We start from the raw sequence: 12,919 nt of genomic DNA on the forward strand, positions 1-12,919 counted from the left end.
CCTGTGTAAATGCAGACCATATAGAAACCACTCACAAAAATATTAGCTTCATTTAAAACAATGCAAAGATGAAGGAAGCCAAAATATTCAGGTGAATGGTGAATAATTTGTTGTTCTCAGTAAAACACTTAAGTTTGGATAAGTCTCCAATAGCCTCATGTGGACAGGGATGATGTGTCTCTCACACACTCCTGGATTTCTATTGCCTTGCTCTAGAGTATGATTGGCATTCCAAAAATCTGTTGAATAAATAAATCAACCCATATGCAGAATACCTACTCAATTGATAAACCTGCCAGTTTCGTGTCCTCCTCTCTCTTCATTACCCATTTCTCAAATCTCTATCCTTCTACCCCTATATTATTAACCTAGTTCTTTAATTAATTTATTACACAACAAAAATATATTTAGTGAATATTAAAGGAATATCTTTTATATGCTAGTCACTGTTATAGGTCCTGGAGGATATATGGTGAACATAAGAAAAGTCCTAGGTCTCATAGAGCTTGCATTATAGAGAAGGGAAAATAAAAAAGCAGATAATGAAGATAATTTGGATAAATACTCTGACAAAAATTACACATTAGCATCTCTTGGGCTGAGCATCAGGTCTAAATAATCTGTGCATCAGTTGATTGTTTAAAAATTAGGCATGATGATAACGAGCCCTTGGATTCAATGATCTCATGAAGAGTATAGCCTGGAGTCTGGTGCCCAAGGCAGGCTTAATTCATGTCCATTTCCTTGCCCTGCCTTTTAATCAGTCTCCCTGCTTCATATTGTCCCATTAAATTCTGTCCACTGACGGAGTGCTCCATCAAAGTTTGAAATTCTAACCTTGTCAATCTCCTCCTTGAAACCATTCCATGACTCCTTATGACTTTTATAATAAAATTAGAACCACTTACTCAGGCTCTGCATGCTTCTCTGGTCTTATTTCCCCCAACACTCCCAGTTCCTGAGCACCAATGTCATTTCTCCACTTCTGTGCCCTTTCTACCTTGAAAGGTAGAAATCGCCTCTTACCACACACAAATGCTAACATCCACCTGCAGACTCACGTTCTCACTCACAGTTTTGTGAAGTATCATCTCCTTTAGGTACCTTCAAGGATCCACCCATCCTGTTCAACACATGTACACACAAACACACACTCTACACACACACACATATATCCTACACACTGGGCTAGTGGCCCTTCAGCCCCCAACATACCCCATGTGTATTTCTGTTATTGCACTTATACCCTGTGTTATATTATTTTAAATCGTGTTTCTGTTTTTCCACTAGTCAACTCCTTGATGGCAGATACCATTTTTAAAATTCATTGTAGAAGTCCAAATACCATGCCATATATATATGCATATATATGTATATTTATGTGTATATATATACATTTGATGAATAATTTAGAGTTTTTAAATGAATTTTTTAAAGGGTAAAAAAGGGAATTATCTTCTTAAAACAAAATAATCATGGTTCTGTGCTCATCTCTGGCTCTTATTTTTTGCAGCTCCTGTCAGTGGACAGTTTGGTGAGTTCTCCTGTCTTTGGCTCTTCAGCATCTCTGGTTAAGAGTGTCCCTTCCTAATAAATAGAAAATATTTGTGATGGCTGCCTGAGATCTCCAATATCTCCTGTTTTCTTTCTTTTTTTTTCTTATTATACTTTAAGTTTTAGGGTACATGTGCACAACGTGCAGGTTTGTTACATATGTATACATGTGCCATGTTGGCATGCTGCACCCATTAACTCATCATTTAACATTAGGTATATCTCCTAATGCTATCCCTCCCCCCTCCCCCCACCCCACAACAGGCCTCAGTGTATGATGTTCCCCTTCCTGTGTCCATGTGTTCTCATTGCTCAATTGCCACTTACGAGTGAGAGCATGCGGTGTTTGTTTTTTTGTCCTTGCGATAGTTTGCTGAGAATGATGGTTTCCAGCTTCATCCATGTCCCTACAAAGGACATGAACTCATCATTTTTTATGGCTGCATAGTATTCCATGGTATATATGTGCCTCATTTCCTTGATCCAGTCTATCATTGTTGGACATTTGGGTTGGTTCCAAGTCTTTGCTATTGTGAATAGTGCCGCAATAAACATACGTGTGCACGTGTCTTTATGGCAGCATGATTTGCAGTCCATTGGGTATATACCCGGTAATGGGATGGCTGGGTCAAATGGTGTTTCTAGTTCTAGATCCCTGAGGAATCGCCACACTGACTTCCACAATGGTTGAACTAGTTTACAGTCCCACCAACAGTATAAAAGTGTTCCTATTTCTCCACATCCTCTCCAGCACCTGTTGTTTCCTGACTTTTTAATGATCGCCATTCTAACTGGTGTGAGATGGTATCTCATTGTGGTTTTGATTTGCATTTCTCTGATGGCCAGTGATGATGAGCATTTTTTCATGTTTTTTGGCTGCATAAATGTCTTCTTTTGAGAAGTGTCTGTTCACATCCTTCGCCCACTTTTTGATGGGGTTGTTTGATTTTTTCTTGTAAATTTGTTTGAGTTCATTGTAGATTCTGGATATTAGCCCTTTGTCAAATGAGTAGATTGCAAAAATTTTCTCCCATTCTGTAGGTTTCCTGTTCACTCTGATGGTAGTTTCTTTTGCTGTGCAGAAGCTCTTTGGTTTAATTAGATCCCATTTGTCAATTTTGGCTTTTGTTGCCATTGCTTTTGGTGTTTTAGACATGAAGTCCTTGCCCATGCCTGTGTCCTGAATGGTATTGCCTAGGTTTTCTTAAAGACTTAAATGTTAGACCTAAAACAATATCTCCTGTTTTCTTGCTGAGGTCAGCAGGGATTTGAAAGTGATGCCTGGTTTTTTGGCATTGCCCAAGGGCCAGGATAGCTCCATGGTCACCCTCTGACCCTCCCTGGGGGAAGGGGTGAATGCCCAAGCAGCTCCTGGCTTTTGCTAAGCCCTGCATTTACTGTTATGCCAACAGACCCCATTTAGCCAGGCAGGACATCTTCAACTCCATGGCAAGTGTACTGGACTCAGGATAGGATCCTCTCCAATCAGCAAGCCAGAAAAATACCCTGAAAATATCCCACTGTGCTGATGCCAGCAGGAATGCTGCATTCTCTACACTTTGGAGTAAAATCCTCCAGGACATCCAACAACTGGGTCCTTACAAAAAAGAAAGGCACAGAAAGGGGAGATGGGGAGAAGACAAGTTATCTGCCTCCCACATTTAATTAGTTCTGGCTCTTACTGCCATTCCTTTGGCTCTGAGTGGATAATTGAGAACCCATGAATAGCAAGAACCCTCTACAACCCCTCTCCTTGTCCAAATCAGTGGCCCCAGCTGTAACTTTGTCCTGGTCACCTCTGGATGTCAGTGAGTGACTTGTCCCTTCCTTGCTCTGCCACAATTAGCTATGATGGGATTCTCCTGGGCACTTGAATCATCATCTACAAAATGAAGATATTAGGTAAGTTGAGCTCTCAAGGTTTTCTCAGGGACAAATCCTAAGATAATATGATTTATTCTCTTAGGGAAAGTGCAAAATTGTGATTTTAACATAACCTTTGTAGTTTCTTATGAGTGTATGAACATGATGAAATGGCAGCGCAGCATTGATTTTCTCTGGGACCCACTTCCATGTAAGGCTACCTAACTGTGATATTTGATGGCGAATCCTGCTGGTGTCACCCTCCGGAAATCATTTTGCTCATTGCCATCCCCTGGGCAATTTCTCCCTTGGGTGAGGTGAGGGCCACTGGCTGACAGGGAGCTTTGAGCTATCAGTGACCCTCCCAGGGGACCACTTTCAGATCCTCCAAACCCAGGTACTTCAGGCTATGCAGCAGGAGGCCCTGAGGCTGGCTCTGCAGGCGCCTTCACCTCAGACTCCTTTTCTCTTTCCTCTTCAGCAAGGACACCCAGGCCCATTATTTCCCTCCAGCCTCCATGGACCACAGTCTTCCAAGGAGAGAGAGTGACCCTGACTTGCAAGGGATTTCACTTCTACTTACCACAGAAAACAAAATGGTACCATCGGTACCTTGGGAAAGAAATACTAAGAGAAACCCCAGACAATACCCTTGAGGTTCAGAAATCTGGAGAGTACAGATGCCAGGCCCAGGGCTCCCCTCTCAGTAGCCCTGTGCACTTGGATTTTTCTTCAGGTGAGAGAGCGTGAAAGACGCACCAACTTTAGAAATCAATTCAGCCCATGTTTCTCTCTAGCTGTTGTTACTGTTTACCTCAGACCCTTCATGAGTGGACAATTTTATTTTACACTGTGGTAAGACAGGGAGAGAGTAAAAAGCTCAGAATACAACCAGACAGGGAATGGGGTTAGCTGCTTAATTTTAAACAATTAAAATGAATAGAATTTTTACTTGAGTGGATTAATGTCTCTAAACCTGTGGTTCTTAAAGTTTGATTTGAGTCAGAAAGCCTGGGCAGTTTATCAACCATACATATACTCAGGACCTACCAATGCTTATTCAATCAAAATCTATAGAAGTGGGGTCCAGCAATTTGTATTTTTTACAAGCTTCTCCGGTACCAGAAAGTCTGAGGACTAATTTATTTGAATGGTTCCTGAATCTGTGTATAGCTTTTTGATTTGGTTTGATTTGGTTTTGTTTTTTGAGATGGAGTCTTGCTCTGTCACCCAGGCTGGAGTGCAGTAGTGTTATCTCGGCTCACTGCAACTTCTGTCTCCCGGGTTCAAGCAATTCTCCCACCTCGGTATCCCTAGTAAGTAGGACTACAAGAGCCTGCCATCACACCTGGCTAATTTTTGTATTCTTAGTAGATATGGGATTTCCTCATGCTGCCCAGGCTAATGTTGAACTCCTGGGCTCAAGTGATCTGCTCACCTAGGCCTTTCAAAGTGCTGGGATTACAGGTGTGAGCCACTGCACCTGGCCTCTATGTATAGTTTTAAGTCACATTATTTACTTGGAATAATAAGTGGCAGGAGAATTGTTCATACTTATGGGTAGATAATGCATAGGTAGATAAATATACAGAGAAAGAAAGATAAATGAAGAGACATTTCCTTTCTTGTCCTAAAGCCACCTGTTTTGAAGTTGAAGTTATATCATTTTTTAACGTAGTGGGAGCACTGTACTAGCAAGAAATAAATAAAAATGCTTATACTCTTTGACTTAACAATCCCTCTCTTAAGAATTTGCCTACTGAAACAACCAAAGATGTCCATCCCTGAAAATGGCAGACCTTAACATGGTTTAAAAAAAGAATACTCGGCCAGGCGCAGTGGCTCACGCCTGTGATCCCAGCACTTTGGCAGGCCGAGGCAGGCGGATCACGAGGTCAGGAGATCGAGACCATCCTGGCTAACACGGTGAAATCCTGTCTCTACTAAAAATACAAAAAATTAGCCGGGCTTGGTGGCGGGCACCTGTAGTTCCAGCTACTCGGGAGGCTGAGGCAGGAGAATGGTGTGAACCGGGGAGGTGGAGCTTGCAGTGAGCCGAGATAGCACCACTGCAGTCCTGCCTGGGCGAAAGAGTGAGACTCCGTCTCAAAAAAAAAAAAAAAAAAACTCGTTAAAGAAATTGCATTACTGCCAGTGAAGGAAAACTTTGTGAACATTAAAAATCAGGTTCAATAATGATACTAATGACATAGGAAAGTGTTCATAGCATAGTAAGTGAAAGGAAAGTTATCAAATCTACAAATATTATTATTATTCCATAAAAGAAATATGCATGAGCTCTCAAGTACTTGAAAGTGGAAGAGAAAACTGGAAAAACATTTGCCAAAATATGGGTGGTGAGATGGTAGGTGATTTTACCTACATTTCTGCTTTTCAACTTTTCTCAAGGTGTATGTGTTCATTTTTAAATCAGAAAAAAAGAAATGATAATTATTTTAAGAGTTCTTTTTCCCAACCCATTTTTTTTTAAATAAAATCTACTTGGAAAAACAATGAAAAGAAAGGGGAAACAATAGGATGAACCAAATAACTCTATTGTGTTTCTCATAGCTTCACTGATCCTGCAAGCTCCACTTTCTGTGTTTGAAGGAGACTCTGTGGTTCTGAGGTGCCGGGCAAAGGCGAAAGTAACACTAAATAATACTATTTACAAGAATGATAATGTCCTGGCGTTCCTTAATAAAAGAACTGACTTCCATATTCCTCATGCAAGTCTCAAGGACAATGGTGCATATCGCTGTACTGGATATAAGGAAAGTTGTTGCCCTGTTTCTTCCAACACAGTCAAAATCCAAGTCCAAGGTAAAGTGTTCACTATTTTGTGAAGTGAGTTGGTCAGAAGGGTCATAGAGATAGAACAGGAGGAAAAGGGTGGACTGGAATACCACTAAACCACAGGACACATTCCTGCAAGGAGCAGAGGAAGTATAGTAGTGCTTTGGGCTGAAGGAAGCTAGGGATCAATGGCATTCCTTTCTTTGCCTGCTTTTGGATGTGCTGCTGCTTGAACTGTGTTTTTCTCCAAAGCAGTTCCAGCCTCATTGCTCTGGGACTGTTGCGATTCTTCTCTCTAGAGCCATTTACACGTCCAGTGCTGAGAGCCAGCTCCTTCCAGCCCATCAGCGGGAGCCCAGTGACCCTGACCTGTAAGACCCGGCTCTCTCTAGAGAGGTCAGATGTCCCTCTCCGGTTCTGCTTCTTCAGAGATGACCAGACCCTGGGATCAGGCTGGAGTCTCTCCCCGAAGTTCCAGATTACTGCCATGTGGAGTAAAGATTCAGGATTCTACTGGTGTCAGGCAGCAACAATGCCTTACAGCATCATATCTGACAGCCCGAGATCCTGGATACAGGTGCAGAGTAAGTGTTGGTGGAACCTGAGATTTGCTGCAGAGAGGGCTGGAAAAGTGGGAGAGGGCTGCATATCAGCTTGGGTCACCAGTCTTTGTAGAGAAAACTCATACCTGTGAGAATGGGAGTTGTGCAGGCAAAGAGACCTCTACTCTTGTGAACATCTTAGAAGAGCTTAGACCCAGGAAAATCCAAGAAAAGAAAGGTCTATTTTTTTTCTTTCAATGCCATTAAATACAATTCTTTCTTTTCTCTCACAGGGTTCTCTTCCCTGACATCATTTTTTTTTCTTCTAGGCCCATAGGGATAAGCCATGGGCTGGGGCATAGCTCTCTGACTCTGGGGTACAGAGGTATCTGTTGTCCCAATTAACATTACTTATGACAATAACCAATGTGAAAATTTCTGTAGGATACAAAGACAGGTTGCAACATCATAGTTACTCCAAATATGTAACTCTGGAGGTTTACCATTCCCTAGTTATAAGTATAAATATGCACCCCAGATTACATCACCTCCCTTACTAGTATACAGCACCATCCTTCCTTCAAAGCTATTGTGGTAGTTACAGCGATGAGGGAAAAACAGCTTCTGTAGAGCCCTGTGTCACCCCTCCACTCATGGCAAACTCTGGGCTCACTTCTAAGGAGACAATGTGATCATCACCAGACTAGGAGTCAGGGCACCAACTCTGGCCCTGGCTGGCCCTGAAAACAGCCTACACAGGCAGGTCTCCTAGTCTCTCCCTGACTCAGTTTTCTCACCTGTAAATAAAGAAGCTCAGTCTGGGCCAAGGGAGAGAGTAGGAGCAGAAGAAAAAGCTCTAGAAGACTATGCTAATCTTTAAGGAAAAACTAGCAATGGCAAATAAATCCCTGAGGCCAATGCAAGTGAAGGAGAAATGAACAGGAATAGGAAAGAAGACTCAGAATAATTGGGCACTTCAGGTGCAACATTCCATAGTCATAGGGCAGAGGGAAGGAGCAAGAAGCAGGTGCAGGTAAGGGTGTGTGGTTCTGATGGCAGCAAGGTAAGGGTGGAGACTGGAGACTGGGCATTTGCATTGGCCATGCCTTGTAATCTACAGTAAGAGGCAAAAGCAATTCTTGACTAACTTTTTCTCTTGCTCAGTCCCCGCATCTCATCCTGTCCTCACTCTCAGCCCTGAAAAGGCTCTGAATTTTGAGGGAACCAAGGTGACACTTCACTGTGAAACCCAGGAAGATTCTCTGCGCACTTTGTACAGGTTTTATCATGAGGGTGTCCCCCTGAGGCACAAGTCAGTCCGCTGTGAAAGGGGAGCATCCATCAGCTTCTCACTGACTACAGAGCATTCAGGGAACTACTACTGCACAGCTGACAATGGCTTTGGTGCCAAGCCCAGTAAGGCTGTGAGCCTCTCAGTCACTGGTAAGCCCTGCGTTCCTGCCAATCACCCACCCCTGGCCAAGAGTCCTGTCTCACCCTGCCCTTCGGAAGTCAACATATACCTTCCCGTATCCTCGGTTTCTTTCTTGGGAAAACCTAATGTCCTCCTCCACTCTCCGGCTCACTGAACCAGCTGTCTACCTCTCAAGTCTCATTGCATTGCAGTCTAGGTGCCTTCTTACCCCTGCCTGATGGTGCAGTGGCTTTCTATCCCCTGGTTCCCAATTTCTGAGAAGCCAAGTGCTTTTCTTATGCTTTCCACTTGTCCTGTGGCTCCCCAGATGACTGATTTTCATTCACTATATTATTCTCAGTAGACACAGATTCAATTTCCAGGAGCACAGAGGTATCTCCTGTTCTGTTAATATCAGACATTAATCAATAAACCAAAGGCAAAGACATGTAAGACACAAAGACAAGTCGCTGGATCATAGATAACCCAGCATGTCCTTCTTGCTCAAGCCTTTTTTAGAGTTGACGGGCAATAGGTAAGAAAGGCACGGGCAATGGTGGGCTGGGGGTAGGCCAGGAGATAGCTTCACCTCTACTTGCTTGGCTTAATGCCCTCAGAGCTATTCAGGTAGCTGCCAAATAGTTATGACATCAAAAAGGTTTCCTTTGAGCTTTGGATCTCAGTTTTGAACCATCCATGCATGGCTGAATGCCAGGTCCAGTGTTGAAGGAGACAATGTGATTTGGATCTATACTGGTGACAGAGAGTCCAGTCTTGGTTGGGCCTGGAAGCAGCATCAGTTTCCTCTCCTGTAAAACAATAATACCAGCTTGGAAGACAAGCAAGAATCCAGTCCCTCCCACATGGATGTGTGAGATTATAAAGGAGAGGACCAGGGAACCCAGGGGGAGACATCAAATGACGTAGAAAGAGAACAGTGTCCCTGACATTCAGAGGCCCAAGGAAAGTGGAGACAGTGACATCATGATCAAACATGCTCAGAGATGTTTAAAGTCCTATTCAATGACTCACTTCTTCACCTAATAAATGCTGATTGCATATATTCCATGGACCAGACTGTACTGACATCTAAGGATGCATCCAAGACTACACTAACCTGGCCTTGCCCACACAGTTCGTAGGGGCTAATAGCAAATGCAGACAAGTAATAGAGAAAACATCAACCTGAGGATAGAAGCACCTGGTGGCTGCAGGAGCAGATGGAAAGGCATGCCAATCTGAGTTGGGAAGTGAGAAAAAATTTCTTGGAAGAACTCATGTGTGGGTTGAGACCTGAGGATGAGTGGGAACATTTCAGTAGAAGAGGATTGTGGTGAGGGAGGGAAGGCATGTTCCAGGAACTGGAGGGGCAGTCAGTTCTTGACGACTGCAGCACAGACTGAACAGTGGAGAAAGGTAGGATAAGGTTGGAGAGGAAGGTATGTTTAGACCATATTTAGAAGCAGAGTAAGGGCTTGGGCCATATTTTCAGGGCAATCTGGGCTCCATGCATGCTTTAAATCTTAGGGAAAACCACTCCAGCAGCACAGTAAGAAACAAGTCATAGAGCAGCCAGTTTAGGGGGCAGCCAGGAGTGAAGGAGAGGGTTCATCAAGAGAGTGTCCAGTTGGACCAAACCCCCAGGCCAGTCCCAGTAGAGGAGATGGGACTTGAGAAGGAAGGACTCTGGTTGAGGCAAGAGGCACTGTAAGAGTGTGCCCCACTGTCACCAAGGGCAGAATGTGTTCTAAGCAGAAGGGAGGGAGCTGGTTTGGATAAGGCAAAGCTAAGAGATGATGAAAGATAAAAACTGAGTCACATCCAGTGAATTTAGCCACAAAGTACTCTTTGGCAGAAGACAGACTAGAATCAGAATACCTAGGTTTGACTGCTGCCTCTTCACTTACTAACTGTGTGACTCAACCACTTGGGTCCTCAGCATCTTCATCTGTGAAAGAGGGGCAACAATTGTACCCACCTCAATGAATTACTTTGATGATTAAATTAGTGTTTCTCTATATATCAATATTTACAAATTACATCCAACAAATACACAAACACCAGAACTTAGTTAAAGACACTATAGTGTCATTATAACAAATATCTATTTTATTATTTTTATCTTTGTCATCATAATTATATTCAGAAACATGAAAATCCACTTTAGTAGATTGTTGGGGATAAAAACCAAGTTGTAATGGACAAAACATGCATATGAGATATGAGATAAAGAAGTAGAGATGTTAACGGTAGGTCACTTCTTCCAGAAGACTGACTACAGAAAGGTGGAGAAACCAACTGTGAGGAACTGCAAATGCAAATAGGGTTGTTTTTCTATTGTCTGATGGTTTTTTTTTTTTTTTAACATGGAGAGGGTTAAACACATGCAAATGGTGTTTGCAAGAAGCCAGTAGAGGTAAAAACATTTTATCTAGGACAGAGGCAGGTGAGCACAGGATGAAAAGACAGAAGAAAATCCCCCCAGGCAGGCCAAGGAGGGCTCTTCCATAGCCTCAGGGCCCAGGTCGGAGTGAGGAGCTGGTACAGGTAAGGGTGTGGTTCCGCTGGTAGAAAGATAAGGGAATTCTCCTTTGAGAGCAACATCTCTGCACAAGAGAGGCAGGTCCTACAACAAGGGGAGCTGGGAGAGAAGAAAAGACAAGAGGTCTGGTGAAAAAGAAAGAGACAGGGAATGACTAGCATGGAGGACAGGAGAGCTGGTAAGAGTAGCCTGGGAAATGGCTGGGTCACCCTGCAGGTGGGTGGAGCCTGTGGACTGGAGACTGAACAACTGCATTGGTGAAACATTGAATCTGTGAACCAAAAACTCTCTAAGACAGGTCTGAATCAATTTGGATAGTATATTTTGCCATGGCTAAGGACATGTTCCCCAGATTCAGCTCCCTGCCTTCTCCAAAGATGATTTTGAGGGTTTCAATATTTAAAGGTGAAAGGGAAGATATTGGAGAAAAAGGAAGAAATTTTTTAAAAAGTATGTGTAAATAACAGACAAACAGTTGCATTCTTTTGAGTATTTGATCAACCTTTAGCAGAATACACAATTTACATGTAAGAGAGAAGCAGAGGAATAGTCACTTCTGTCTTCCTTTAGCCCAGTGAGTCTGCATTTTTCAATCAGGGAAACAATCAGATATGCATTTGTCTCCTGTAAGCAGCAATGACTTAAAGTTCTGTCTTTTGTCCTGCACTTGTGACAATCAGCTATCAATTTACACTGTTAGGGTAAAACAGAACCATTTAAAACAGAACCATTTGAGGGTAAAGATCTTGGGGCCCACAAAAAAATATTTCAGTGGACAAATTTTGAGGGAGGTATGTAGCTTTTAAAAAAGTCTTTGAAATTATCTTATTAAGGAATAAAATAAAAGGCTGGTTTGCCTGAAATAGTTCCCAGCTTGACTTTTCCCTTTGGCTTAGTGATTTGGGGTTCCCAAGATTTATTTTCCTTTTATGAAATCTAAAGCAAGAGGCAGAAACAAATCTTGACTAATTTTTTCTCTCTCTTAGTCCCAGTGTCTCATCCTGTCCTCAACTTCAGCTCTGCTGAGGACCTGATTTTTGAGGGAGCCAAGGTGACACTTCACTGTGAAGCCCAGAAAGGTTCACTCCCCATCCTGTACCAGTTTCATCATGAGGATGCTGCCCTGGAGAGTATGTCGGCCAACTCTGCAGGAGGAGTGGCCATCAGCTTCTCTCTGACCGCAGAGCATTCAGGGAACTACTACTGCACAGCTGACAATGGCTTTGGCCCCCAGCGCAGTGAGGCAGTGAGCCTCTCCGTCACTGGTAAGCCCTGGGTTCCCGCCAATCACCCACCCCTGGCCAAGAGTCCTCTCTTACCCAGCCCTTCAGAAGTCAGCATGTACCTTCCAGTATCCTACTTTTTTTGTGGAACAACCTAATATCCTCCTCCACTCTCTAGCTCACTGAACCAGCTGTCTGCCCCTTGAGCCTCATCCCATTGCAGTCTGGGTGCCTTCCCACCCCTGCCTAATGATGCAGCAGCTTTCTTTTCCCTGCTCCTCAAATTCTGAGCAGCCAATTGCTTTGCTCATGTTTTCCACTTGTCCTGTAGATCTGCCAGATGCCTGATTTTTGTTTACTAAATTATTCTTAGTAGATATAGACTCAGACTCAGTTCTCAGGAGCACAGAAATGTCCCCTGTCCAGTTAACATCAGACATCAATGAATAACCAGACACAAAGTCATGTAAGACACAAAGACAAGTCGCTGGATCACAGTTAACCCAACATGTCTCCCTTGCTCAAGCCTTTTTTAGGGTTGATTGGGCAGTAGGTAAGAAACGCACAGACAGCGGTGGGCTGAGGGCAAGCCAGAAGACAGCTTAACCTCTGCTTGCTTGGCTTAATGCCCTCACGGCTACTCAGGTAGCTGTCAATAGTTATGACATCAAAAAGGTTTTCTTTGAGCTTGGATCTCAGTTTTGAACCATCCATGTATGGCTAAATGGCCAGGTTCTATGTTGAAGGAGACAGTGTAATTTGGGCCTGTACTGGAGACAGAGAGTCCAGTCTTGGTTGGTCCTGGAAGTGGCCTCAGTTTCCTCTCCTGTAAAACAATAATACCAGCTTGGAAGACAAGCAAGAATCCAGTCCCTCCCACATGGATGTGTGTGATTATAAAGGAGAGGACCAGGGAACCCAGGGGGAGACATCAAATGACGTAGAAAGAGAACAGTGTCCCTGACATTCAGAGGCCCAAGGAAAG

The 12,919-nt window shown here is 43.3% G+C and overlaps 1 protein-coding gene across 1 annotated transcript in view; it reads left to right on the forward strand.

Moving 5' to 3' along the window:
* Positions 1 to 12,919, forward strand: part of FCRL5 (Fc receptor like 5) — a 54,615-nt gene that overhangs the window by 16,882 nt on the left and 24,814 nt on the right. Inside the window, exons 2-7 of the mRNA XM_054548634.2 lie at positions 1,514 to 1,534; positions 3,800 to 4,153; positions 5,989 to 6,240; positions 6,513 to 6,797; positions 7,920 to 8,198; positions 11,698 to 11,976. Of these exons, the coding sequence (XP_054404609.1) occupies positions 1,514 to 1,534; positions 3,800 to 4,153; positions 5,989 to 6,240; positions 6,513 to 6,797; positions 7,920 to 8,198; positions 11,698 to 11,976 (1,470 nt within the window). The remainder of the gene's footprint in view (positions 1 to 1,513; positions 1,535 to 3,799; positions 4,154 to 5,988; positions 6,241 to 6,512; positions 6,798 to 7,919; positions 8,199 to 11,697; positions 11,977 to 12,919) is intronic.

This window comes from Pongo abelii, chromosome 1 (assembly GCF_028885655.2).
Source record: "Pongo abelii isolate AG06213 chromosome 1, NHGRI_mPonAbe1-v2.0_pri, whole genome shotgun sequence".
Taxonomy (NCBI): Eukaryota; Metazoa; Chordata; class Mammalia; order Primates; family Hominidae; genus Pongo; species Pongo abelii.